The 27,894-nt window shown below is 47.2% G+C and overlaps 1 protein-coding gene across 1 annotated transcript in view; it reads left to right on the top strand.

Annotated features, from left to right (window-relative positions):
• fer1l6 (fer-1 like family member 6) overlaps nt 1–27,317 on the top strand; it is a 91,967-nt gene extending 64,650 nt beyond the window's left edge. Inside the window, exons 25-45 of the mRNA XM_056288965.1 lie at nt 4,695–4,757; nt 4,951–5,049; nt 5,169–5,379; nt 6,697–6,815; nt 7,735–7,857; nt 10,721–10,766; nt 10,913–10,957; nt 12,655–12,755; nt 15,492–15,620; nt 15,808–15,942; nt 16,729–16,856; nt 17,130–17,300; nt 17,447–17,601; nt 18,126–18,268; nt 18,623–18,711; nt 22,781–22,879; nt 23,816–23,936; nt 24,061–24,181; nt 25,749–25,906; nt 26,444–26,544; nt 26,888–27,317. Coding sequence (XP_056144940.1) covers nt 4,695–4,757; nt 4,951–5,049; nt 5,169–5,379; nt 6,697–6,815; nt 7,735–7,857; nt 10,721–10,766; nt 10,913–10,957; nt 12,655–12,755; nt 15,492–15,620; nt 15,808–15,942; nt 16,729–16,856; nt 17,130–17,300; nt 17,447–17,601; nt 18,126–18,268; nt 18,623–18,711; nt 22,781–22,879; nt 23,816–23,936; nt 24,061–24,181; nt 25,749–25,906; nt 26,444–26,544; nt 26,888–27,068 — 2,538 coding nt within the window. The 3' untranslated portion in view covers nt 27,069–27,317. The remainder of the gene's footprint in view (nt 1–4,694; nt 4,758–4,950; nt 5,050–5,168; nt 5,380–6,696; nt 6,816–7,734; nt 7,858–10,720; nt 10,767–10,912; nt 10,958–12,654; nt 12,756–15,491; nt 15,621–15,807; nt 15,943–16,728; nt 16,857–17,129; nt 17,301–17,446; nt 17,602–18,125; nt 18,269–18,622; nt 18,712–22,780; nt 22,880–23,815; nt 23,937–24,060; nt 24,182–25,748; nt 25,907–26,443; nt 26,545–26,887) is intronic.
• The last annotated feature ends 577 nt before the right edge of the window (nt 27,318–27,894 follow it).

Below are 27,894 nucleotides of genomic sequence, written 5' to 3'. Positions count from 1 at the left end.
CTGTAGGGATCAGTGAGCGTCTCATGACCATCCATCTGGTGCTTGCCAACAACCAGATGGCAACAGTTGTGAGTGCCTATACCCCTACTTTACACTCTGAAGAAGAAGTAAAAGAGACCTTCTATGCCTGCTTAGACAAGACACTTCCAAGAATCCCCAAGGAGGATAAGATTATTCTCATAGGAGACTTCGAAGCCAGGCTCGGCCGGGATCAACACCTCTGGAAGGGCACTATAGGAAAGGAAGGAATCGGGAACATCAACTCTAATGGAGTTCTGCTTCTCATTGAATGTGCTCAGTATGACCTCGCCACCATTAACACTCTGTTTCACCAGAAAAAACAAATTTAAGGCATCTTGGAGACACCCCCGCTCCAAATAGAGACATCTCCTTAACTATGTCATTGTACAAAACAGGGAGTGCCGTGACGTGAACATAACGAGAGTCATGATCGATGCGGATGACTGCTGGACAGATCATCGCCCCATCCACTTCACGATGTCCATCAAACTCAAGAGAAAGAGGTTGCTTCTCTCCAGGAGGGGGCCATAACTTTTAACTCAGATGCATGATGGTATACTTTTAATAACAAGGGAGATAACATGTCTTTAAAGGTTTTGTAAAACTCATTAATAAATCCGTCTGGTCCTTGGCTTTGATTATTTTTCAGAGTAGAGATCACCTGCTTAATTTCCCTTTCCTCAATTGGTTCATCTAATTCCTTAGTTATTGATTCTGTTAATTCTGTCAATTTTATGTCTTTTGGGAATGTGTCAAGTGGTGTATCCTCAGTGCAAGTGTCTGACGTATTATATAGGGATTTGTAAAACTCTGCCAAAGATTCTGCTATCTCATCTGGTTTAGTGTGGAATTTGGCGATGCTTGCTACTTTGCTACTCACGATATGTTTCTCTGGATTACAATACCTGGTGTCTAACAATGGGGAGTGAGCAGTTTTCCAACCAAGTGGATGACGTATGGTATATACCTGTAAAAGTCTTGACAGCACTTGGTGACGAAGTCACAAAAGTATTGTTGCTTTTATTATGGGCAGGAGAAGTGTGTTCCATTACTTCTCCGTCTCAGGGATGACTTTCCTCACTACATATTCCAAAGCCTCTATGGTGTCCAGAAACTCCCTCTCCTCATTTTTGTATGAGGTTCGCGGTCTGGCAGGGAAGAAGAGACCGTAGCAGACTCCTTGTCGTCCTCGTAACGTCTTCCTGACGTCCGTGAGTGCAGCTCTGGCTTTGGCGACGCTAGCGGTGTAATCGGGGAATATGGCCATCCATCTCCTGTTGGGACTGAGTGGAGCTCTGTCCCAGGCTCGTCTCAGGATCTCCACAGCGTCCCCATCATAGTGTAATTTGGCGACGTTAACCCACGGTCTGTCCCCTGGTTTCGACTGGGTAGGGCTACGGTGTGATCGATCGATTTTTATGTCTCGGTCCATCTGCAGTGCTTCTTTAAGAAGTTTGGAAACAACCGTGGGAGAACTCGACTCTGGTTGTTCTTTGACGCAAACAGTCCGTACACCCCCCCCCCCCATCTTCTCATTCTGCCCTCTAAGTCTTCATTCTTTTCTTTAAGTTTTACAACTTGGATTTGAAGGCAGGTGACGGTAGTTTGTAGCGAAGCCGCTTCGTCAGACCATGTCGATAGTCCTCCCGCCATGTCCTTAAAGTCCACCTTCATAAGATCCATTTCAGATCGGCTTGGGATGGTATTAGTCATTTCTGATCTTACGGCTTGCAATTAACTTTTCAGGGCATAAAGTCGTCAGCTTCTTCAATTCTTCTCTTATTACTTGAGATATATCTTCCCTCAGTGATGATGGGATGGGATATCTGACTTGATCGCTTCAGTGGTCATACCTGTAGCTTCAGTCCAGGTGGGCGAGGCTTGATTTGGCCTGCTTGAAGTACTGTGCGTCGAAGGGGTTGCAGGCCTCGCCAGGTTATATTTATATTTTCGGAGGTTTGCTGCCATCCAGGCAGCATTCCTGACTTAATCTAGGTTTTAGTATCCTTACGGTTGTTTTAGTGAAACAGTGGGTGGGAGTAGTGAGGAGTGGGTGGAGAAGCGTGTCAGGAGTGATGTGCGACAGAAGGGTATCAGCAAGAGTTAAAGGGAGGGTTTACAAGATGGTAGTGAGACCAGCTATGTTGTATGGTTTGGAGACAGTGGCACTGATGAAAAGACAGGAGGTGGAGCTGGAGGTGGCAGAGATGAAGATAAGATTTTCATTGGGAGTGATGAAGAAGGACAGGATTAGGAAGGAGTATATTAGAGGGACAGCTCAGGTTGGACGGTTTGGAGACAAAGCAAGAGAGGCAAGATGGAGATGGTGTGGACATGTGTGGAGGAGAGATGCTGGGTATACTGGGAGAAGGATGCTGAATATGGAGCTGCCAGGGAAGAGGAGAAGAGGAAGGCCAAAGAGGAGGTTTATGGATGTGGTGAGGGAGGACATGCAGGTAGCAAAGGTGTAACAGAGGAAGATGCAGAGGACAGGAAGAGATGGAAACGGATGATCTGCTGTGGCGCCCCCTAATGGGAGCAGCCAAACATGGTAGTAAGGTTGTTTTAGTGAGACGCTGTATTGGTTTTGAAATGAACAAAGCCGTTTAAATATCAAGTTCTGCAGGAGCTCCGAAAAAGACGTCCTACTCCATATCTTGCTCACAAGCACCCCCCACAGCTATAATTTTAAAGAGAAATTTCGCTAACAGTTTTGTGTATGTGCAGTCAGTCCTGATGAGTAATGTAGTGCATTGAAGCAATAAAGTCCTCATTGTGTACTATATTGAAGTCTGTGTTGTCCTACTCAGTCTTACCCACACTGCCTACACATACCAGAATGCATTGCTGCACACGAGCGTCTGTTGTCTGTATCATCGTCTATAAAATCATCTGTGCTAGTGTTGTGGAACGTCATTTACACCGTCAGAAACATAGCTGACAGAATGAGGATGGGATTTCTGAACAGTGTGTTTAGAGTAGACGGATAAAAGATAGATAGATTGTTTATTAGCCACACGACCAAGGCCAGTAGAATTTGTTTTCGGTACAGCATGTTAAACTGCAGCACAATACATACACGGTAAACAGCAGACACTCCACATGTTATCACGAACAATACAGTCACACAATAGCAGAAACAAACAGTATTATGCACAACAATTAGGTGACTGGTAGTATGCATGCCAGTGGTGTTTGAGGAGGGACTATAGGGAGGAATTCAGAGTCCTGATAGCTAGGGGGGAAACTGTGAAGCGTTTAGTCTTAGAGTCTTAGTGGACAGTGACCAGTAGCGCCTCCCTGAGGGAAGGAGCTGGAAGAGGTGATGAACAGGGTGTGAGGGGTCAGAGATGATCTTTGCTCGCTTTACAGTCCAGTGAGTATGTAGAGATTCAACTGAGGGGAGTGGGTTGCCTATGATTCTGGATGCCTTGTTGACAGTCCGCTGCAGTTTTTTCCATGTTTGGCTGTCTCTTCCACCGTAATAGAAGATGTTGTGATGGACTTGATAGTGGCTGAGTAAAACAGAACGAGCAGTTGATGTTTGATTCGGTATTTTTAAACTGCCTAAGAAAGTAAGGTTGTTGTTGAGCTTTTGCAACGATGTGTTCAGTGTTAGTTTTCCACTTCAGGTTGTTGCTGATGTATGTTCCAAGGAACTTAAAAGAGTGGGTGGTGGGGATGGGGTCTCCGTTCATTTGTATGGGTGTTTTGGGATTCGGCATGCATTGGAAGTCGATATTGAGTTCTTGGGTTTTGGCTGTATTAAGCAAGTGACAGCTTGGTCTCCTGCAGTGCGGTACTGGGTTTCATCATTGTTGGAGATGAGGCCATCAATGGTTGTGTCGTCTGCGTATTTTATTATTTTCACAGAGCTGCCCATGGATGTAAAGTGGGTGGTGTAAAGTGAGAAGAGCCGAGGGAGAGAACACAGCCCTAAGGAGCACCGGTACTGGGGGTAAGAGGGTGTGAGGTTAGGTTATTAACCTTCACCCTCTGTGGCCTGTTCCACAGGAAGCTCTGAATCCATTAGCATATGGCTGGGGCAGTGTTCATATCCAAGAGTATGGTAAAGAGATGAATTGATATGGATATGGGTGCATCATTTGGGAGGTGCAGGATCCCATGTATGACAGAATGATGTGCTCCAATGCTTTCATGGCCACAGATGTTAGGGCAACTGGTCTGAAGACATTGAGGCAGGTGATCTTCGAGGACTTTGGCACAGGAATGATGGTAGAGAGTTTGAACCACCGTGGGACTGTACATTGGCTTATAGAGGTTAGATTAGAGTTCTAGAAATGCTGCTAGGCTATATTTAGCTCTTCAGGCCGCCAAATGATGTCACGATACATCACCTGGCCAGAAAAAAAACTCATTGCCTCTAGAGATGCAACAACAACCAGGAACAAGTGCAGGTGTTTTTTAATTTTTATTTTTTTAATGTGTTGATAGACTGCAGCATCCCTGTGGCCCTGAGAGTGGGATACGCGGTTTGGATAATGAATGAATGTCTTTGTTGCTGATAGATAGCGATAAGGTTGAAAATCCATGATTTTTCCCTTTAATCATCTTCCTCTCTTTAATTGTCTTCCTCTCTGGAGTTCTAGGACTAGGAAAAGAGTTTAGGGTTGAAATGCAAAAGTGTAAGCGTGTGTGTGTGTGATCACCAGGTGGTGTTCTGGGGTCTGAGGGAGCTGAAGAAGGTCCAACTCCTGAAGGTTGACCGACCACAGGTACACACACACACACAAAATTTAAGTGTCCTTTTTTTGTGTTCCAATTGGGCTAAGCGGTTTGGATAATGGATGGATGATCAACAGATATCTGGCGAGGCAAGACCTAACAATTCCCAGTCCTAGTCTGTACTTTTTGTCTCTCTGTCTGTCTTTACTCTTTCTGTCTGTCTGTCTGTCTGTCTGTCTGCAGGTCTTTATAGAGTGTGCTGGTAAATGCTTGCGTTCTTCAGTCATCCAGAGTTATAAAGCCAATCCTAACTTCACCACGTTGGTGGACACCATAGAGCTGGTAAGACCAGAGCACACTGTGGATGATAAAGACATTTACTTTTTATATTGAGAGGTAATTTGGAGTAACTTCTTTACTTTTATATTACTCTATTTTTCTACTCTCCTCCCCTTCCATAGGAGTTACCAGAGAATGAGAACCTCCATCCTCCTCTCAGCATCAGTGTTGTTGATTGGCGGGCGTTTGGTCGCAGTACACTGGTGGGGAACCACGTCATCAACAACCTCAAGGCTTTCAAATATACCCCCCCACCATCTCTGATCCCCCCACTGTCTGCTGAAACACACATGCTCAAATCAGCGGCGGCAGCAGGAGGGTTGGGTACCGAAGGTAACAGGGATCCTGGTTCTCAGTTAAATGGTTAAACCCAGAACAGTCTCTCTTCCTACAGTCATCTGCTGGGATGATTGGCTGGAAGGTAATTCGTGTGAATCCTAGTAAAGAGCCTCCTCAGGGGTTTATGGGTTTCATACAACAGTTACCAATACATGTCTTATGTCTGAGGTCTTTCTTCCCGAGGACACAGAGGAATAAAACCAGGAGAAAACAGGAAAGAGCACGGACTAACTTCCTGTTTACCAAACGAGTTGTCATACCAACCTAACCCACTTCGATAAAATTCAGCAAACAGTTTATGGAAACAGTCATGTCAGCGTGGTTTAAACCAGCTGTTGTCCAGATTCAGAATCAAGAATCGAGAACATGGTGTTGTCATTTCTATTATGTACTTGAGTACACAAAAAGAAACGAAATTCCATTTCACCCAGCCCACAGCAGTGCAACACAAAAGGTAAAAACAAACTACCAAAAACGGACAAAAACAGAGAGAACAAAGCAACAAAACAAAAAACACACACAACAACCCACAAACGGTTAACAACACAGTCCGCTCAGTACAACACAGTCCAAAAAGTCCCCTGTCCAGAGAGCGAACGCCAGCCAGGAGGACTGTCGGAACTGCCGGTCTGCATGGGCTAGCAGTTAGCTTAGCCTGCCCCGCTTCCGCGTCCTGCCAGACCGCCCTCGGTGCTTCCTCTTGGGGCGCAGCTCCAGCCATTGGGTTGATATTTTTCCCAGATGTCTCTTTCACTTGCCTGTGATCCGATCAACATGGCGTCCAGTGCCTTGCTCCAAGGCTGTCTGTCTGTTTCTGTAGTGGAGCTGTCTCAGTCCAGGTCTCAATGCCATTTGTCTAGAATGTACTGGTCATGGTGCAGTTTAACTATACAGATGAAAGATTTACACAATATTGTTATTATTGTTTAGTATTTTTGAATATCATTAACTGTGATATACACTGTTTAACCTGCAGCAGGATTTACTGTACTTCTCTTTACTGTGATATTATTCAGAGTCACTGCTTCATACTTTACTCTGTCTTATAGTTCTATTTCTTATATATATATATATATATATATATATATATATTCTTTTTAGTTTGCATGTTTTCTTTCTCTGATATTTGCAAACAGGACTAATTGTATTCACTCAAAAAGAGAAATGTTTCTGTCTTTTCTTTGTCTGGTAGATCCACACGTGTCTTTATCTTGTCCAGTTGGATGGACCGGTCTTTGTTCTGTCCCGTAGTCCGCATGATCGTATTGGAGCCATCCAATAAAACTGATTGATCTTTTTCTGATCCAATAGGGTTATCTCAGCATGAGAAAGAGACCGGCTCCACTGTGGACTTCCTGATTACTGTAGAGGAGGAAGTCCCACCCTCAGTCCCACCCATTTCTGCGCCAGATGCAGATAAGAAGAAAAAGGTGAGAAAGAGCAATTCCAAGATCCCTAGAGGCAGGGGTCTACCACAGCAGACAGGATCCAAGGAGCAGACTATGCAAAGATGCCTCTGAGACAGTCCAGCACACAGTAGCAGGGTTTTAGATGCAGGCTGGGACATCATATACTGAGAAGCATAACCAAGTGGCCAGGATCGTGTACAGGAACATCTGTGACCAATACAGACTGGAAGTCCCCAAGTCCAGATGGGCAATAGCACCACAGGTGGTGGAGAACAGCAGAGCTAGGGTCCTGTGGGACTTCCAAGTTCCAGACGGACAAGCAGGTGCTGGCCAATCAACCAGACATAGTGGTGGTTGACAAGGAGCTGAAGGGGACAGTAGTGATAGATATGGCAATCCCAGCTGACAGAAAAATCAGGAAGAAGGAGCATGAAAAGAGAGAGAAGTACCAAGGGCTGAAGGAAGAAGTGGAATGGATGTGGAAGATGAAGTCCAAAGTGGTTCCAGTGGTAATAGGAGCACTAGGGACTGTGACCTCGAAACTGGGAGAGTTGCTCCAGCAGGTTCCAGGAACAACATCTGAGATCTCTGTCCAGGGGAGTGCAGTTCTAGGGACAGATAAGATACTGCACAGAACCCTCAAACTCCCAGGCCTCTGGTAGAGGACACACCCATTCTGGAGGAGATATCTCAGCATGAGAACAGGCCTGTTTCGTGCGTCTCGCACTCATCAGCTAGCAGCTGATGAGTGCGAGACGCACTCATTGGACCCTTGTATGTTATGCTACATACTGACATCTATTAACATAGATGTCAGTATGTATTTAGGTGTTTTTTTTTGTTACCTGTGTTTTGTGTTTAAATGTGTGTGTACGTGTGTGTTGTTTTTTGTGTATGCGTGCATGCGTGTGTGTGTGTGTGTGTGCGTGTGTTAAACCAGGAGACCAGGGAAACAATTCATCGCTCGTCCAAACGGCGGAAGAGGACCATTGCTGATGAATCAGCCGAGAGTGTCATCGACTGGTGGACCAAATATTACGCTTCTGTGGAGAAAGTCCAGCAGGTGCCAAACAATCCTGTCCAGCTCAGATCTGTACTGACCCATCAGGGGAATGTGGTTTACAGCTGCTGTTTGAGATGAATATATGGAGACACATAGTACATCACATTTATAACATACACAACATACACAACATCATCTCTTGACATAATACACACAACATATTTGATAAATACCAATCAAGCTTTCGTCAGAAACACAGCACCGAGACAGCTCTGCTAAGGGCCACGAATGATGTTGTGCAGCTTGACCATGATGAAATTGCTATTTTAGTTCTTCTAGATTTGTCTGTGGCCTTTGATACTGTTGATCACACCATTTAAATGGATCGGCAAGAGAAATTGGTTGGGATATCTGGTGTTGCACTAAACTGGTTTTCTTCGTGTTTACACAAGCGGAAGTTTTTTGTCCCATTGACTCATGAGGTGCCTCAGGGATCAATTCTTGGCCCCATTTTATTTTCATTATATATGTTCCCCTCAGGACACATGATCTGTATATTTGGTTCTATGTTTTATCTTTGCTACGGTTATGATGCACAACTCTACTTATCTGTTAGGCCTGGTGACCGCTCAGATTTAGCTACTTTGCACAAGTGTCTAGGCGAGATTAGTAACGGGATGTCTCAAAACTTTCTTCAGTTAAATCACAGTAGACCTGAAGTTTTTTTTTCGCCCTGGATCAGAATCAAAATCAGAATCAGAATCTGCTTCATTGGCAAAGTGTGCTTACGCATACGATAAATCTGACTCCGGTTTACAGGGCTTGTAGTACTTACATATATCGCTCACAAAAAAACAATACAAACAAAAACAAAAGAAATAAATGGAATAATAAATAGAATACTGGAGGTAAGAATGTATGCAAAACGGGTATGTCACAACTATAATAATAATAATAATTATAAATCAAACTTATATACCACTTTTCTAACACTCAAAGTGGCTTTACAATACACGGGGTGAAACAAGACAACAGTTAAACACAACACAAACATACAGGGGTGGATGGGAAGGGGGGGCAGACATACAGGGGTGGATGGGAAGGGGGGGCAGACATACAGGGGTGGATGGGAAGGGGGGCTACGAGAGGAAGAAGCGGCAGCCACACACGACACCAGCAGTACTCTCCCACTTAAACACATACAAAAGGGCAAGAAAAACAAAAAAGAACAACACTGTGGACGTTGATGTTGTGTAGGGGTTTACTCCCGTAGCCTATTCCTCTCCCGAGGTATCCACTAGGTGGCACTATTTAACCCATAGCTGGGGGCTGGTTTGTGGGCATCAGGGAATAACCACACACTGGTGGGCCTGCGTACCACACGTCTAGGGGCAAGACCTCCTCCGAGTCCCTTGTAGTTCAGTCAGGGTCCAAGATGTATCCAGTTACCGTGTGTCACCACCAGGAGGCGCTACATAGGGCTTGCTGTTGGAGAGGCTATGTACTGGCAGGGAGACACTCGCGTGCTCAGCTCTCCTGGTCCGATTTCTGCTAGCCAGCGATGAAGGTTGAGAGTGACACGTGACAGACACACAACACTACACCAACACACTAGACGCTTCACAACAACCCCACTTCTTACACAAGAAGAACACACAACATCTATGGAGTTTTTTATGGCTCAATAATTTATAACTTCTGCTTTTATATTATATTACCATATAATTATTATATTATTATATTATTATGACAGTGGTGAGGTGTGTGGTTGGAGTGACAGATGGGTTCAAGGTGGAGGTGGGATTACATCAGGGATCGACTCTGAGCCCTTTCTTGTTTGCAATGGTGATGGACAGGTTGACGGACGAGATCAGGCAGGAGTCTCCATGGACGATGATGTTTGTGGATGACATTGTGATCTGTAGTGAGAGTAGGGTGCAGGTGGAGGAGAGCCTGGAGAGGTGGAGGTATGCACTGGAGAGAAGAGGAATGAAAGTCAGTAGGAGCAAGATGGAATACCTATGCATGATCAAGAGGGAGGACAGTGGAATGGTGAGAATGCAAGGAGTGGAGGTGTGGAAGGTGGATGAGTTTAAATACTTGGGGTCAACTGTCCAAAGTAACGGGGAGTGCAGGAGAGAGGTGAAGAAGAGAGTGCAGGCAGGATGGAGTGGGTGGAGAAGAGTGTCAGGAGTGATGTGTGACAGCAGGGTACCAGCAAGAGTTAAAGGGAAGGTTTACAAGATGGTAGTGAGACCAGCTATGTTGTATGGTTTGGAGACAGTGGCACTGATGAAAAGACAGGAGGTGGAGGAGCTGGAGGTGGCAGAGATGAAGATGATAAGATTTTCACTGAGAGTGATGAAGAAGGACAGGATTAGGAAGGAGTATATTAGAGGGACAGCTCAGGTTGGACGGTTTGGGGACAAAGCAAGAGAGACAAGATGGAGATGGTGTGGACATGTGTGGAGGAGAGATGCTGGGTATACTGGGAGAAGGATGCTGAATATGGAGCTGCCAGGGAAGAGGAGAAGAGGAAGGCCAAAGAGGAGGTTTATGGAGGTGGTGAGGGAGGACATGCAGGTGGCTGGTGTGACAGAGGAAGATGCAGAGGACAGGAAGAGATGGAGACGGGAGAGCCAAAAGTAGTAGTAGTAGTAGTAGTAGTAGTGGTAGTAGTAGTAGTAGTAGTAGTAGTAGTAGTGGTAGTAGTAGTAGTAGTAGTAGTGGTAGTAGTAGTAGTGGTGGTAGTAGTAGTAGTAGTAGTAGTAGTAATATGACTATCAGTCAGAGTGTGTGCATGTGTACAGATGGAAAGAGACAGAAAGAGACAGAAAGAGACAGAAAGAGACAGAAAGAGACAGAAAGAGACAGAAAGGGAGAAGGTGAAGAATCATCGTCTCTCTCCCTGTGTGTCTTCCAGGCCAGACAGAAGGAAGGTCATCCCTTCCCACAGCTCTTTGATAAGGGTAAGACCTCCGTCCTGTAACACAAGCTTTCACCTCCATGTGTTTTACACACACACACACAAACACACAACCTCATGCCGTACCTTTACTGTGTGTTAGACATACAAACACGTACATAGACACACACTGGCTGTTGTGTGTTTCAGTTCCCCCGCTCCAACACTTGCTGGGTGAGGGAGTTGACTCGCTGGGTAAGATCACATCGAACCGCCCCAACGTTCTTGAGTCGTACCTTCACTTTTCTTCTGTACTTCCTGGAAGGATCGTCACTCACTTTGGGACCTATGGGGACCGTGGTGGTTTTCGTATAACACCGGGACCTATGGGGACCGTGGTGGTTTTCGTATAACGCCGGGAGCTATGGGGACCGTGGTGGTTTTCATATAACACCGGGAGCTATGGGGACCGTGGTGGTTTTCGTGTAACACCAGGAGCTGTGGGGACCGTGGTGGTTTTCATATAACACCGGGAGCTATGGGGACTGTGGTGGTTTTCATATAACACCGGGAGCTGTGGGGACCGTGGTGGTTTTCATATAACACCGGGAGCTATGGGGACCGTGGTGGTTTTCATATAACACCGGGAGCTATGGGGACCGTGGTGGTTTTCATGTAACACCGGGAGCTATGGGGACCGTGGTGGTTTTCGTATAACACCGGGAGCTATGGGGACCGTGGTGGTTTTCGTATAACACCGGGAGGTATGGGGACCGTGGTGGTTTTCGTATAACACCGGGAGCTATGGGGACCGTGGTGGTTTTCATATAACACCGGGAGCTATGGGGACCGTGGTGGTTTTCATATAACACCGGGAGCTATGGGGACCGTGGTGGTTTTCGTATAACACTGGGAGCTATGGGGACCGTGGTGGTTTTCATATAACACTGGGAGCTATGGGACCGCGGTGGTTTTCGTATAACGCCGGGGGCTATGGGGATCGTGGTGGTTTTCATATAACACCGGGAGCTATGGGGATCGTGGTGGTTTTCATATAACACCGGGAGCTATGGGGACTGTGGTGGTTATTGTATAACACCGGGAGCTATGGGGATCGTGGTGGTTTTCATATAACACCAGGAGCTTTGGGGACCGTGGTGGTTTTCATGTAATACAAGGAGCTATGGGGACCGTGGTGGTTTTCATATAACAACGGGAGCTATGGGGACCGTGGTGGTTTTCATATAACACCAGGAGCTATGGGGACCGTGGTGGTTTTCGTATAACACCGGGAGCTATGGGGACCGTGGTGGTTTTCGTATAACACCGGGAGCTATGGGGACCGTGGTGGTTTTCGTATAACACCGGGAGCTATGGGGACCGTGGTGGTTTCGGTGGTACAGTCAGTCCTCTCTATATCAGAGGATACTGTTTTGAAGCCTTATCTGTACTGCTACAACCTCTTCTACCCCCTTCCATGCTTTTAAACCCGTGCTTTTCAGCGGGTTGAGAAGCGCTGCATGTGTGCATGTATATCTGTGGTGTATTAGTGGGGTCAGCAGCAACACGGTGCACTCACCAAAGCTGTTCCTTTGTAAAACAAAAAACAGTTCTTAACAGAAACTGGCCATTTTTACTGTTTGAATGCAATTCTTTCCCCCGAGAATACACTTTTGTTTTGTCAAAATAGGGTTGCAGTGTTTTTAAAGAGATTTGTCTGTTTCAACAACTAGCTAACTAGCTAGCTCTGACCTTGCTGAAGCTAGTACCCAGTGGTCCTTATCCCTTTTAGTATTTGAAAAATATTTCAATTCTAATTATTTTCTGCTGAATATATTAGTGTTTCATCACAGCGTGAAAACAGATGGACTGTTGCAATTTCCCAACACATTCAGTTGTGGGTGTGCTTTCAATTTCCTGTCGAATTAATGACTTCCTGTATGCTTTCCCAGTCAGCAGCCAATCGGACGGAGACAAGAAGAAGAAGAAGCAAAAAGGAAAGGGAGGCCAGGGGCAGAGTCCATTGTTGCCTACCAAACAGGCAACCCTTCAGGCATGCACACACACACACACACACACACACACACACACACACACACACACACACACACACACACAGCTGCCCTGCAGTCGTTTGACCTTTCATCCCCCTACAGCCTGTTGCAGCAGCTATGCGTACGTTTGAGCATAGCTTACTTTGAACCTAAGGGGTGGATTTATGCTGCAACCTTACTTAAACAGGTTGCACCATATAAGTTAGTTCCAATGTAGAACTAAGATATAACTTGAAATTTACAACTAGCCCTACTGGTGTAAAGTCATTCCTAAATCAACCGTTGACAGGACGGAACGACTACAGAGACTGGAGAGACTGTTATTCGATCATCTGGAGGAAAAGTTTCTTCCTAATTTACCCCGGCCGTGCATTCTCCGTGATAGATTGCATCCCTTTGATATGTTTGGTGACTCTCATGCACTTTCGATTCCCCCGTTGCGGAGAAGAGATACAGAAGATAACTGGTTTACTGACCGTTGATTTACAACATGAAACTGGTAAGAACAGGGCTCTTAGTCCACCGCTACAGGTTTGTTGCACTGAGATGCTTTGCCACAGGGGCATTTCAAAGTTTAGTGGGTAATTCGGTACAAATCCACAGTTAGCAGGACCATAAGATTGGTGGCTTTGGCATTGTGTCAGCACCTGGGTGGTGGTTCTGTGGGATTTCCTGTGCAGCTGGAAAAACAAAACAAAGTGCGGCAGAAATTCTACCAAATAGCGGGGTTTATTGTTCATTCATTCATCTTCAGCCGCTTCTCTGGGGTCGGGTCACGGTGTCAGCAAGCTAAGTAGGGCACTCCAGATGTCCCTCTCCCCAGCAACGCCCTCCAGCTCCTCCTGGGGGATCCCAAGGCGTTCCCAGGCCAGACTGGACATGTAGTCCCTCCAGTGAGTTCTGGGTCTACCCTGGGGTCTCCTCCCAGTTGGATGTGCCCAGTAAACCTCCAAAGGAAGGCGCCCAGGAGGCGTCCTGATCAGATGCCCGAACCACCTCAACTGGCTCCTTTCGACACAAAGGAGCAGCGGCTCTACTCCGAGCTACCTCCGGACGTCCGAGCTCCTCACCCTACCTCTAAGGCTGAGCCCAGACACCCTACAGAGGAAACTCATTTCAGCCGCTTGTATCCACCATCTCACCCTTTCGGTCACAACCCAAAGCTCATGACCAGAGGTGAGGGTTGGAACGAAGACTGACTGGTAAACTGAGAGCTTTGCCTTCTGGCTCAGCTCCCTCTTCACCACAACGGTCCGGTACAACGTCCCCATTACTGCTGATGCTGCACCAATCCACCTGTCAATCTCCCGCTCCATCCTACCCTCACTCGTGAACAAGACCCCGAGATACTTGAACTCCTTCACTTGAGGCAACAACTCATCCCCAACCCGGAGGGAGCAATCCACCATTTCCCGGTAGAGAACCATGGCCTCAGACCTGGAGGTGCTGACTCTCATCCCGGCCATTTCACACTCAGCTACAAACCGCCCCAGTGCTCGCTGGAGGTCACGGGTTTATTATTATTATCTTCATTTCTACCCGCCGTTACACAGGGTTGACCCCCTTTTTTAAGTACCACAGTCCTGTGCAGTGATGCAACTTGCTAAGCAGCGATGGTCCACACATTCAGGATGCTGGATAGTGACAAAGGGGGCCACAGGCTTTGCAGTTGGGACACACTAATACTGAATTTAACAAATCCCAGATTTCGTCAGCTATCAGTACCACAAGTATGCTAACATTTTCCACCTGGTAATGAGAGGGAATTGCACCGCTTGATATCCCTGTTGCTTAGGCGTACATCAACTCTGGTAAACTAAAAACGAGTCCTTACAATGCTTATAAGGCTACATGTGCTCACCCCCTCATGTTTGTGCCTTATAACGTACCTCTGTGCTTTACGTTTACGATATTAAAATAGTTTATAATGTCACCTTGTCTATTTTTGGAGCTACGCTGATGTTACTTTAGAAACCGTTGATCTGGCTTCGCTGCGGCAGGCGATGACGTCACGGTCTGCACCAATGTTTGTGTTATGTCTGTAGTGCCAGTGAACACTCGGGCAGATAAGAATACTTCACTGGTCTTTACTGAACTTAGTTATAGCTTGCAGACCTGCACATGAACACGGCTACAACTCCTCCCGGCCGACAGAACAGCACTCTGCTTCGAGGCAAGTATATATATAAAGCTAGTTGTGGTTAATGGCCGCTTTACGGTCGACTAGTTACGATGTAACTTAAGTCTCCGTGGCGCAGTGAAACAAAGAAGCAGCTTCAGTGTCAAACTATCTCGTTTCAATGTAGCCGTTAGCGTGGCCTTTCCACCCAAACTAACGATGGAGGATACGTTCAGCTGCTGCAACAGGCTTCTGGGTTGTAAGTGAGTGTGACATCACAGTTTAGGGGGCGGGGCAAACAGGGGTCAGACATGAAGTTAATTCTCAAACCACAAAGGGACAGGCTGACAACAGAAACAAAGGAAGGACAGACGGATGAGTAAACTCTCAACTCCATCAGCTGCTCCCTGCGTTTCCCCAGCGAGCTAGGAGCTGTTGGACTGCAGCAAACGGTTAATGACATCACACTGGTGATGAATGAACTGTACTGGCTAGCTTAAAACCAGTGTGATGAATGGAAGTGAATATAAGTGAGTTTATGATTATGAATCATGGTGCCTGCTGTAAATCGGTGTCCGTTGTCCTCGTTATGGATGTGTGGCTCTTCTCTGCTCAGCTGTATGATAAGGAGCTGGAGGCAGAGCTTGGTCCGTTTGATGACTGGGTGAACACCTTCGAACTGTACAAAGGAAAAGCCAATGAGGAGGAGGGCACTAACGAAGAGAGGTTCGTTGGAAAGTTCAAGGTGAGGCGTACACACACACACACAGCCTCTGTGGAAGTAGAAGTCCTAATCATTCTGCAGTGCTCTATATAGTGACATACACAAGGTTGCTAGTTGTAATCCCCAGTTCTGACTGTTCAAATCTAACACATTGATCTGATGTAAACCAGAAAACCAACCTGTTTTTACGGTCTGTTCTTCCCTTCAGGGACGTTTCTGTCTGTACAAGCTGGATGAGGAGGAGGATGGTGATGAAGAGCAGGATTCAGGACAGTTGAAAGTCAACAGAGGAATTCCTCCCAATGCTCCTGTCAAAGTCCTTGTCAGGGTTTACATTGTCTCTGTGAGTGCTTTTCTATTCTGTTCTGTTCTACTCCACTATACGCGTTCTGTCTCACTCTCTCTGTCTCTCTCTCTCTGTCTCACTCTCTCTGTCTCACTCTCTGTGTCTCACTCTCTGTGTCTCACTATCTCTGTCTCACTCTCTCTCTCTCTCTGTCTCACTCTCTCTGTCTCTCTCTCTCTCTGTCTCACTCTCTCTGTCTCTCTCTCTCTCTGTCTCGCTCTCTGTCTCTCTCTCTCTGTCTCTCTCTCTCTGTCTCACTCTGTCTGTCTCTCTCTCTCTGTGTCTCTCTCTCTGTGTCTCTCTCTCTGTGTCTCTCTCTCTGTCTCTCTCTCTCTGTCTCTCTCTCTCTGTCTCACTCTCTGTCTCTCTCTCTCTGTCTCTCTCTCTCTGTCTCACTCTGTCTGTCTCTCTCTCTCTGTGTCTCTCTCTCTGTGTCTCTCTCTCTGTCTCTCTCTCTCTGTCTCTCTCTCTCTGTCTCACTCTCTCTCTCTGTCTCTCTCTCTCTGTCTCTCTCTCTGTCTCACTCTCTCTGTCTCACTCTGTCTCTCTCTCTCTGTCTCTCTCTCTCTCTCTCTCTCTCTCTCTCTCTCTCTCTCTGTCTCTCTCTCTCTCTGTCTCACTCTCTCTGTCTCACTCTGTCTGTCTCTCTCTCTCTGTCTCACTCTCTCTGTCTCACTCTCTGTCTCACTCTCTCTGTCTCTCTCTCTCTGTCTCTCTCTCTCTGTCTCACTCTGTCTGTCTCACTCTCTCTGTCTCTCTCTCTCTGTGTCTCTCTCTCTGCAGGCATCTAACCTTCACCCTTCAGACTCCGATGGCAAGTCAGATCCATACATCATTCTGCGTTTGGGGAAAACTGAGATCAAAGACCGAGACAACTACATCCCCAAACAACTCAACCCCGTGTTTGGAAGGTCGGCCGCGGACTGACTTACTCTGTCTGTCTGAATGACTGTCTGCCTGTCTGTCTGAATGACTGAATCACTTACTGTCTGTCTCACTGGACGTTCAACTCCCATGTCCAACATGTCTAGACAGATGGTGTATGTTTAGGTGACGAACTCACTGAATGAAAACGCCAACAGCAGAACATAAAGTAAGAACTCAGTTAACGGGTTCATCAGTAAACCTCCTCTCTCTTTTCTCCTCTTCTCTCTCTCTTTTCTCCTCTTCCTCTTCTCTCTCAGATCCTTTGAGATCCAGGCGATGTTTCCTAAGGAGTCTCTGCTCTCTGTCCTGATTTATGACTACGACATGGTGGGAGGAGACGACCTGATCGGGGAGACTCACATTGACCTGGAGGACCGATTCTACAGCCGGCACAGAGCCACGTGTGGACTTCCTGCTGAGTACAGCATGTAAGTCTTCCTCTGTCAGAGGTCAGAGGTCAGAGGTCAGGGATAAATCACCAGCCCTAGAGCTGGACACACTCTAGGGAAATGTTTAAGCACAAGGTGGGTGATTTATGTAGCAGTGTGTCTGTCTGTCTGTCTGTCTGTCTTAGTGATGGTTATAATGCCTGGAGAGACAGTCTGAAGCCCTCTGAGCTATTGGCCAAGCTGTGTAGAGACAACAGACTGGATGGTCCTCACTTCAGGCCGGGACACATCACAGTCGCTGGAAAAGTTTTCACCGGAAAGACCCTGTTCATGATTGAAGGTAAGAACTGAACAGAAATGACAGTCTTATAATATGAGAATGAGTTCACTTTACTTTAGTTTGGTTCGGTTTAGTTTAGTCCGGTTTCCTCCCACAGTCTAAAGGCATGTAGGTCAGGTGAATCGGCTGTGCGAAATTGTCCCTAGGTGTGAATGTGGGTGTGGGTGTGGGCGTGGGCCCTGTGATGGCCTGGCGGCCTGTCCAGGGTGTCTCCCCACCTGCCGCCCAGTGACTTCTGGGATAGGCTCCAGCAACCCCGCCACCCTGAGAGCAGGATAAGCGGTCCTTGTTAGGTTGTTTTAGTTTCTGTCAGAGTGCTGCCCTCTAGCGTTCAGAGATGTGAACAGCAACCACAAATCAAACCAGACAAGACAAGCTAGTTCAAATAGAAAGGTAGTGGATACACAGCAGGTTGACTGACATCTGAAATGTTCAGCCTCCTTCAGTAGAAATCAGTTTACTGTGATGGCTGTATAGTTTACTGTCTAGTAAGTCTGGTTGATGTGTGTTTGTGTGTATTCCAGATGAATCAGTGGAATCGTACGAGCATCTGTCCCTGAAGATTTTACATCGCTGGTCAGAGATTCCAGCAGTTGGCTGCAGGCTGGTACCAGAACACATAGAGACCAGAAGCTTGTTCCACAAGGCCCAGCCCGGCATGGACCAGGTACCGTCTGACCCGATCCATCCAGAGCTATTCTCCTGGAGCTAGTATGGTGTCTCTCTGCCTCTCTGTCTACTGTCAGCTATACAACAGGCAGTTTAAGCAAAGGTTAAAAACGTGCCAACAGTGTTTAATGGTATTGATCTTGCCTTCATGTTGTGTGTCACCTCAGCCTTCTAACAAGGAGGAAACTTGTTTACTTCACACCCTGATTTCTCTCGTTTAGCCACATGAAATGTTGAAGTGGAAAAATAACATCTCAAACGTCCACATCGGAAATACTTCAGGTACTGATGAAGAGACGAGTTATGTAACCTTCATTTTGATTAGTGTGTGTGCATGTGTTTGTGTGTGTAGGGTCAGGTTCAGATGTGGGTAGATATGTTTCCCATGGACCTGCCTCACCCTGGACCCCCGGTCGATATCTCTCCTCGTAAACCTAAAGGGTGAGTCTCATTCTGGACAGTCAAACTTCAGTTATAAACCCCCCCCCCCCCGCCCCACCCCACCCCACCCCATTTTTCCTCCCCAATTGTACCTGGCAGCCAGTCATACTCAAATGACTACTTTAGAGGCCTGCTTGGCTGCTGTGAAAAATTGGATGTCACTAATGTGGCAAATGACCAAGCCAGAGGTAACACAGGGATTCAAACCGGCAATGCTCGTGTTGGTAGGTAACGGAGTAGACCGCTACACCGCCTGGACGCCCCCATTATGAAAAAACATTTGCAAACAGTAAAACGTAAAATTGCAGAAAAGATATAAATACATCAAAATATACACCAGGGAAAAGCTCAGATGCAACTCCGTTGTCTTGGACTCTGGCTAGAATGCCATAATGTAGTTGTCGTACGATGGTGATGAACTTTTTTGGACATCCGTATTTTGCCATGATTCCCCAAAGGCCGCCTCTGCAGACAGTATCAAAGGCCTTGGTCAGATCGACAAAAGTGGAGTACAGGTCAACATTTTGTTCCTGGCATTTGTCTTGAAGCTGGCGGGCAGCAAACACCATGTCTGTGGTCCCGTGCTCCTTCTGGAATCCACACTGACTCTCAGGTAGAAGTCCTCTCTCTCTCTCTCTCGAGATGTGCGCTGAGGCGATTTAATAAATCTCTTGCAAGCAGCTTGCCTGCAATGGACAGCAGGGAAATTCCATGGTGGTTATCACATGATTGGTGATTTCCCTTGCGCTTATAGAGGTGGATAATTGAGGCATCTTTAAAGTCCTGAGGTACTGTTTCAGTTTGCCATATGAGATGAAACAACTGCTGAAGTTTCTTAGCAATCGCAGGCCCTCCTTCTTTATAAATTTCAGCTGGGATGGAGTCTGAGCCAGGCGCTTTTCCGCTTGACAACCGACCGATTGCCTTAAGCGTCTCTTCCATTGTTGGAAGGGTGCTCAGCGTCTCATCAGATGGAATTTGGGGTAGTCGATCGATGGCTCCATAGTCGACGGTAGAAGGGCGATTCAAAACACTGCTGAAGTGTTCAGCCCATCTTTCAAGAACCTCCCCTTTGTCTGCGATTAGTGTTGTCCCATCTGGGCTAAGGAGTGGGGATGAGCCAGCGATGGTAGGACCGTAGACTTCTTTCAGGCCATTGTAGAATAGAAGTTTTTCATGTCATTTCTGTCTGCAAAGCCCTGTATCTCATCAGCTTTGTTGCTCAGCCATGAATGCTGCATTCGACGTAGTTTTCTTTGGATAGAGCTGCCGATGTTCCTAAGTGCATCTGTCTTGGCCGTTGACTGGGGGTCTTCAATATGAAGTTTGTAGGTGCAGCGTTTCTCTTCCAACAGCTGGTTTATCTCGGTGCAGTTTTCATCAAACCAGTCTTTGTGTTTCCTTGTGGAGGGGCCTAGACACTCCAAGGTTGTGTTATACACTGTGTCATGAAGTGCGGTCCAAGCAGCCTCCCCATTCTGGCTGTCCAGCACAGTAACCTCCAGTCGTTCCTCCAGAGTGTCTGTAAAGGACCTCCTGATGTCATTACTCTTTAGTTTACTGACATTTAGACGTTTTTGTGCTTTCATGCCTTGTGGGCGTCTCTTGTGGAGATTGACTTTAGAAACAATGAGGCGGTGAACCGTCCAGCACTCTGCCCCACACATAGCCTTTTTAACTCTTATGTCCTGCCGGTCTCTTTTCCTGACAATGACATAGTCAATCAGGTGCCAGTGTTTGGACATTGGGTGCATCCAGAACGTTCTGATGCCTTCCCAGGAGATGCTGTCTGTGCCTACTCTTACATTAAAATCACCAAGAATGGTGAGTTTTTCAGCGCTGGGGATGTCGGCGATGACAGTATTCAGGTCTTCCTAAGATTTATCCTTGATCTCATCCGGGTTGGTCATCGTGAGTGCATAGGCGCTGACAATGGTGACAAATGTCTTTCCCTGAGAAAGGGGGAGTCTCAGCCTCATTAGGCGATCATTCACGTCTTTTGGAGGCGTGGCCAGTTTACGAGCGTTGACTTGACTGAGAAGCCAACTCCAGCTTCACGTTTCTCCTCAGGTCCGCGCCCACTCCAGAAGAAAGTGTAGTCTGCACTTCTTTCACGAATGTCACCCTGTCCTGCCAGCCTGGTCTCACTCAAGGCGGCAGTGTCAATGTTGTACCTGTTTAGTTCATTTGCAATAAGCGCTGTGCGTCTCTTGGGTCTTGCTGCATTTCCTCTGTCAAGAAGAGTACGAATGTTCCATGTGTCAATTTTCAGAGGTGTTTTCGTCTTTTTTCTGTTGTTTCGATCACAAAAACAGGGCCCCCTCTGACTGCGGTTTGCTGCATGGGGTGACGTGGAGCAGGCAGTTTTTAGGTCACCTTTTCTAGACCCTTCCTCGTGCCAGGGAGGTGAGCGGTGCAGTCCTAAAGAGGGCTGCTGAGTCGCTCAGAGGGCTGCCGGACTCCACTTCTGCTCCTTTCAGTGAAGAACGACCATATGGTCTAAGCCGCCTGCCTGTGTGCAGGTTTGTGGCTATGACTTCCAGTGTACCCCCACCTGTCACTTCGTCATGCCCCTACCGCCACAGGACTTTGAGAATAAAAATGGGGTGATGGATGGATGACTGATGACTTGCGCAATGATTTTGTTTAAAGTGAGGGAGAGTTGTGCATCATCAACCCTACTCTCTCAACCCGAGACCACCTACTACCAGTGGCAAGACTAAGCGAGACGACTGGCAATGGAGACGGATGCAGGTTTTTCCTCAGGGTTTCTTCCCGAAGCCTTTCCTGTAGACGAGTATACCTGCAAGGCAGCGGAGGTTTGAAATCAGAGCTTTCCTTCTCCTAGATGAACTGTCTGACAAGGCTAACGAGCTTCATCTGCCCGGGTTTGAAATCAGAGTTGTCCTTCTCCTAGATTGGCTGCCAACCAAGGTCAACAAGTCCAATCGACCCACCAGCTTATACCGCCGGGAACCCGTTCGCCCCCGCAGCAGGCTTTTTGAAAACAGGAGGTACCACGAGAAGGTGCTGCTGCGGTCACAGTGGCGTAGGAGCGGCCACATGCAAGCATATGTAAAAGGAAACCATAGTTATGCAAGGTCCTACTTAGCAAGCTAAGTGATGGACCCGCGGCGATCACTACACCAGGAAGCGAGAGGCCGCCGCACTGCTTTGCATTTCTTTTGGCAAGTAGGACATCTGGCCCAATACTCGCCACCTCCTACTGTACCACTTATTCCACGATGCAGCAGTGGATTCTCCATCGTAATGGCCGCTGAGACTCATGGGTAAAAGAAAACGTGATTTCCCAGAAATGGAATGGAAACCTTGATATCTGATAGCCATGAAACAAGCTGAAAGTACCACTGCGGTAATCGGACTAATAAGCAACAGTGAGGAGAGGGCCTTTAGGAGGGAAGTGGCAGATTTAACCACATGGTGCCATGGTGAACAACCTCTCTCTACATGTCAATAAGACAAAAGAAATCATCACTGTTGACTTTAGAACCATCCGAGGAAATCACCTTCCTGTTTCCATCAATGGGTCACCTGTTGAAATTGTGGGCAGTTTTGGGGTGGCGTGTTTCTTGTGATAAGGCCGAATGTCATTGTATTCTACATGCATATGACAGTAAATACATAGGACAGTAAAGTTGAGCTTGAACTATAAATTCTAACGGGTCACGTGAATGTGAAAACCTCCTCTGGGCAGCAGCGGCTCCACCCTCTTCTCCATTCTTATCATAAACATTTGAACGTAGTAGTTCTGCAACCACAAACTACCCCTCTGTAACACACAGCCTGCTCCACATGTCCCCAGCAAGACACTTTATGTAAAACATGGCCGCCATCCAGTCTCCAGTCACACAGACATGCGCGTGAGGGTTTCTATAGACTCGTACTTCAGCCATGGAGTCATAAAATAATGATGTCATGCACATAATGTAAATATGTTGTGACTTTAATTTGTGTCATTAACGACACGGATCCTGTAATCTCCATGTAGGATGTGTGTATCACATATCAGCACTAACAAAATGTCATCTGTGTGTGTGTGTGTGTGTAGGTATGAGCTGCGTATCATCATATGGAACACAGAGGATGTGATTCTAGACGACAGCAACTTCCTGACTGGACAACAGTCGAGTGACATCTACGTTAAAGGGTGAAGGCTGTGTGTGGGTGGGTGGGGGGACGGACGGTGTGAGAGAGCTAGAGTTAGAGGGTCAGGCCCTCTGCAGGTGAGGGGCGGTATGACAGACCTTTGGTGCTTCAGAAAAAACGAGTTGAAGCGAACAGAAATGTTCTTTTCCTCGGTGGAGTTTTCCCTGCTGTCTTCTCCTTCACTGTTTTTTGTGAAAGACAGAAGGACTTACTCTAAAACCCAAAACAACCACACCACCCACACCACCCACCACACCCACAACACTTATAACACCCCCATACCCACAACATCCAAACCATCCACAGCACCCACAGCACCTACAAAACACACAGCACATTGGCGGCACGGTGGCCCAGTGGCTAGCGCTGTCGCCTCACAGCAAGAAGGTCCTGGGTTCGAACCTCGGGGTTGTCCAACCTTGGGGGTCACCCCAGGTCGTCGTCTGTGTGGAGTTTGTATGTTTTCCGTGTGTCTGCGGTGGGTTTCCTCCGGGTGCTCCGGTTTCCCCCACCATAAAACAAGACATGCGTGCTAGGGTTAATACTCCTGGCTGTGCCCCTGAGCAAGGCAAGGCAGGACGGACTGGAGTTGGTCCCCGGGTGCTGCACGTGGCTGCCCACTGCTCCTAGCTACCCAGCTAGGATGGGTCAAATGCAGAGAAAGAGTTGCCTCAGTACAGTTCTGTCTGTCTTTCCACCTGTTTGTTTCCCCTGGCCATGTATCGATCTGTCTCTCTGTCCCTCTGTCTGTCTGTCTCTCTGTCCCTCTGTCTCTCTGTCCCTCTGTCTGTCTCTCTGTCCCTCTGTCTGTCTCTCTGGCCCTCTGTCTGTCTGTCCCTCTGTCTGTCTGTCTGTCTGTCCCTCTGTCTGTCTGTCTGTCTGTCTGTCCCTCTGTCTCTCTGTCCCTCTGTCTGTCTGTCTCTCTGTCTGTGTGTAGCTGGTTAAAAGGTTTTGAGGACGACAGACAGGAGACAGATGTCCACTATAACTCTCTGACTGGAGAGGGAAAGTTCAACTGGCGCTTTGTCTTCCCATTCAGCTACCTGCCTGCTGAGAAGGTAAGAGACAGGACAGATGGGACAGACGGACGGACACACACACAGAAACCCGTAGACATACAGACAGACAGACAGACAGACAGACAGACAGACACACATAAAAGTTGTATCTCCTTCTCGGCAGGTGGTGGTTGTCTGTAAGAGAGAGAGTATCTTCTCTCTGGATAAAACAGAGCAGAAGCTTCCTGCCGTCCTCATCCTGCAGGTGTGGGACTTTGAAACGCTGTCCTCGGACGACTTCTTAGGTGAGAGAGAGAGAGAATGTTCTGTGTTGGGTAAGAGGGATTTGTTCCTCTGCCAGTCCAATCTGTCCTTCTGCTCGCTCAGTTTCTAGAATGAGCAAGACGGTCATCATGGCCGGTTTGGAAAAAGATACAGACCCGCCGCTCCCCGAATGTTCCTAAAACTGCATATATTTGCGTTTAAATGAGTTTTAGATCAATTGCACAAAAACAAAGTTATAATGAGATCTACCTAAAACCACCATGAGCGGCCAACATGACCGTCTCGTAACTTGTGCGTGACGGTGAGCGTCATGTCAGTATTTAGGACGTGTGTTGGTCGCATCATTTCCTGCGTCCTAGAAACACACCAGCGCCCTCCAGTGCAGAGAAAGAGTCTAAAGTTGATGTGCGAAGATGTCCAACATGTCTGGTTACAGACGCACCATGACTACCACCGAGGCGCTGCAGGATTTACAGGCGTGGACAGCGGCCATTTTAAATTGTTTAAAAATAGGATTAACGTTGTTAAAATGTTAATTTTGGTGTCAGTTAGTTTCATAACAGACACACTAACATATTTAATGTATTAATATCTCAACTGGGTGTTTATCTTGACACAATATAGAGTTTAAAAACTGGCGGCCATTTTGACTGCCCACAGTCGTTTTAGGTAGGAGTGAAATCCCGGTCGTTCTAGTGTTAAGAAGTGACTTATAGGCATCATCATCCTCATCACCATCGCTGTTTGGCAAAGAACGCTTCTGGCCTCTTTTCTGAGCTCCTGGGGCAATAAGTACTGGCTGCACCAGTGAGGCTCCACCTTCCTCCTCAGTAACAGGGCTGAGCTCCAGAATAAACCATGTTTCCTCTGCTTTAGGAGGAACTGGCTTGTTTTCTTTCACAATTGTGGACTCACCATCTGCTGCAACATCTCAACCCAGGGGGTCAGGATCCCCGAGGGGGTTATAGAATAATTTTCAGGGGTCACCGGATGGTTGTAGAGAAAACAAGCACAAAACCGCCGAGACCCATGGTGCACCTGATGTGAAACATCGGTGTACTGTCTCTTTAATTGCTGTGCCGTCACAGTATAAAAGGTAGGTGCTCTCTGTGCTGGCCCTCAGTATACTTCAGCACATGCAGTACTACACATCTGTACGTTTAGCAGATAGTAATACTCAGTCTTCATATCAGGACAAGCATGAGAAATCATTGCAAGCTTTGAATTCCACAGAAATTGAACATAAATAATTGTCACCTTTAACAACACATTCAGTTTGTCACGTGGTTCATCGGAAGACCTGCCTGAGCAGATTCTGTAAAGCTTCAGTTTATTAAGAGGACCCTGGGATCCAGAGGTCTTGGTGGCTGTTGTGTGTGGAGGAACGGTTGTCGAGAAAACTGAAGGACAGTGAGCACAGTCCGACTAAAAAGTTTTGAAAAACACATCCCGAAGGTTTGATCCAGATCAAAACCAAGACCGGATTACGTGATCCAATCCGGTAGCTGAAATCCGATCAGATTACTTCTGTACAACTGGGCCCAGGACTCATGAACTGGAAATTGTGTGTGTGTGTTATGAATCCAGGTACGGTGGAGTTGGACCTGCATGGTTTCCCACGCGGGGCGAAGTCTGCCAAGTTGTGTAAACAGGACATGTGGACAGATGGGACGGAGAGGGTCTCCATCTTCCAGCAGAAGAGAGCCAGAGGCTGGTGGCCTTTCTCCAAGAGTGGAGAACTCACGGTGAACACACACACACACGTGTACACATTGTGTGGGAAGATGGCGGCATGAACTTATGGTTGTGGCGGCCTCACCCAGTACCGTCCATGCAGTGTCTTTGTCCACATCTGTGTTTAAGTTTCGTCTTCGTTTGTTGGCTGGAAGAGCTGGCACTGGATCAGCCGGGAGAGCTGGTCTGCTGCGTCCTGTGGGCCCAGAGACCACGGCCCTGCCTCGAGCTGTGCCCAAGGAGGAAACACCGAGGGCTGTCCGACAGGATGTGGGCGCAGGGCAAGCTAAGCTAACTGCTAGCTAGCCCATGCAGACCGGCAGTTCAGGCGGTCATCCTGGCTGGTGTTGGTTCCCTTGGACAGTGGTTTTTTTTAGTTGTGTGTTAATATGTGTGGTCTTGTAGGTCTTGGATGTGTGTGTTTGTGTTTGTGTTGCACTGCTGTGGGCTGGAGGAAATGGTGCTTTGTTTCATCTCATGTGACAAAGTGTTCCTGATCCCTGACGGATGTCTGCTGGGTGTGTTGTGTGCTCTGCTCCTCCCTCCAGGGGAAAGTGGAGGCGGAGTTTCACCTGGTGACGGCGGAAGAGGCGGAGAAGAATCCAGTCGGCCGCGCCCGCAAAGAACCGGAACCGCTGGAGAAACCAAAGTAAGAGACCCATCAGTGAATGACGGAGGGAATAATGTGAAGTATATTCTGTTTGCATCACTCTTCATCATCTTCATCATCTTCACTCACACTTCAGCTCTTCCCCCTCTAGCAAGACTACAGACGGTATTTTGACTTGGTGGATTTCTTGCTAAACATTCGTGCGTTTCCATCCAGGTTTTCTCATTTCAGCTGAGGAGAGTCTGGTGGAAATGCAGATGTGTGCCCCGTCAGTTGAAACGAGTTAGATCAGTCAGTTAGACGTCTGTGAGTTTCTCACCGCACGAGCCCACAGACAAGTCAGAGACAGAGTCTTCATCCATGTCTGATTATTTCTCTCCAGCCGTCCGGACACCTCCTTCTCCTGGTTCGTCAACCCTTTCAAATGTTTCTTCCACCTGGTGTGGCGGAGCTACAAGAAGTACATCATCATCGGTGTGATCCTCCTCATCACCGCGCTCTTCCTCGCCCTGCTGCTCTACACACTGCCAGGAGCCATATCACAGAGGATAGTCAGCGGATAACACACACACTTGAATTGAATTGCCCTTCTGGGTAAACCGTTGTCTGAATCTGAACATGTTCGTTCTTATAGTTGTGTTTCATTTTACTCTCTAGGCATTAAGTTTGGTGTGTTTGGGGGCAAAATCAATGCCTGCCGGTAGCAAATATCTGAAATTAAAGATTGGGAGCACCTCTGTAACTGAATGGATACATCTCTGATCACATCTGGCGCCGGTCCTCTCTCTAATTTCCTGTCTGTCTCTATCTATTAAAAGGTAAAAAATGAAAGATTAAACTGAACATGTGACTTCCTGTGGAGATGTCAGGACTCATCCTAATCGATCATTTGACATTTTAAGATACTTTCTCCTTTCTACGGAAGGACAACAACATGAATGGGTTCTGAGTGTGATTGGAGACGCTGCGTGTCTGTTAGTGGTAATATTAATCAGACGATATTATATCTGGACAGAGAACAAGCAGTTTGAACTGGAACAAGTCCACTCCGAAAGGCTTCTCTTTTTTTGGGGGGGGGGGGGGTACGAGACATGCACCTGCAGTCCTGCCAAGACCACCGGCAGAGGCAGAGCCCCAGCCTGGTTTAAGTACATGGACATGCCGATGGCGGAGTGAGCGGTCGGTCCTTTTGCAAGCTCCGAGGCCTTAATTGTTTCCTTACATCAAGAAAAGCTTCTTTTGCACCGAAAGACTTCGGTTTGCATCAAATTGTGGTGGCCAGTGATACAGAGAACTCAGTGAGACGAGGATCCTTCAAAATAAGACTTTTATTGACGAATCAACAAAGTCTGAGTCAGGTCTGCAGAGGGACTGAAAATCAGACAAAAG

The sequence above is a fragment of the Lampris incognitus genome, chromosome 11, assembly GCF_029633865.1.
Source record: "Lampris incognitus isolate fLamInc1 chromosome 11, fLamInc1.hap2, whole genome shotgun sequence".
Lineage (NCBI taxonomy): Eukaryota > Metazoa > Chordata > Actinopteri > Lampriformes > Lampridae > Lampris > Lampris incognitus.
The sequence above is the reverse complement of the archived record's forward strand: the minus strand, read 5'-3'. Positions and strand labels throughout refer to the sequence as shown.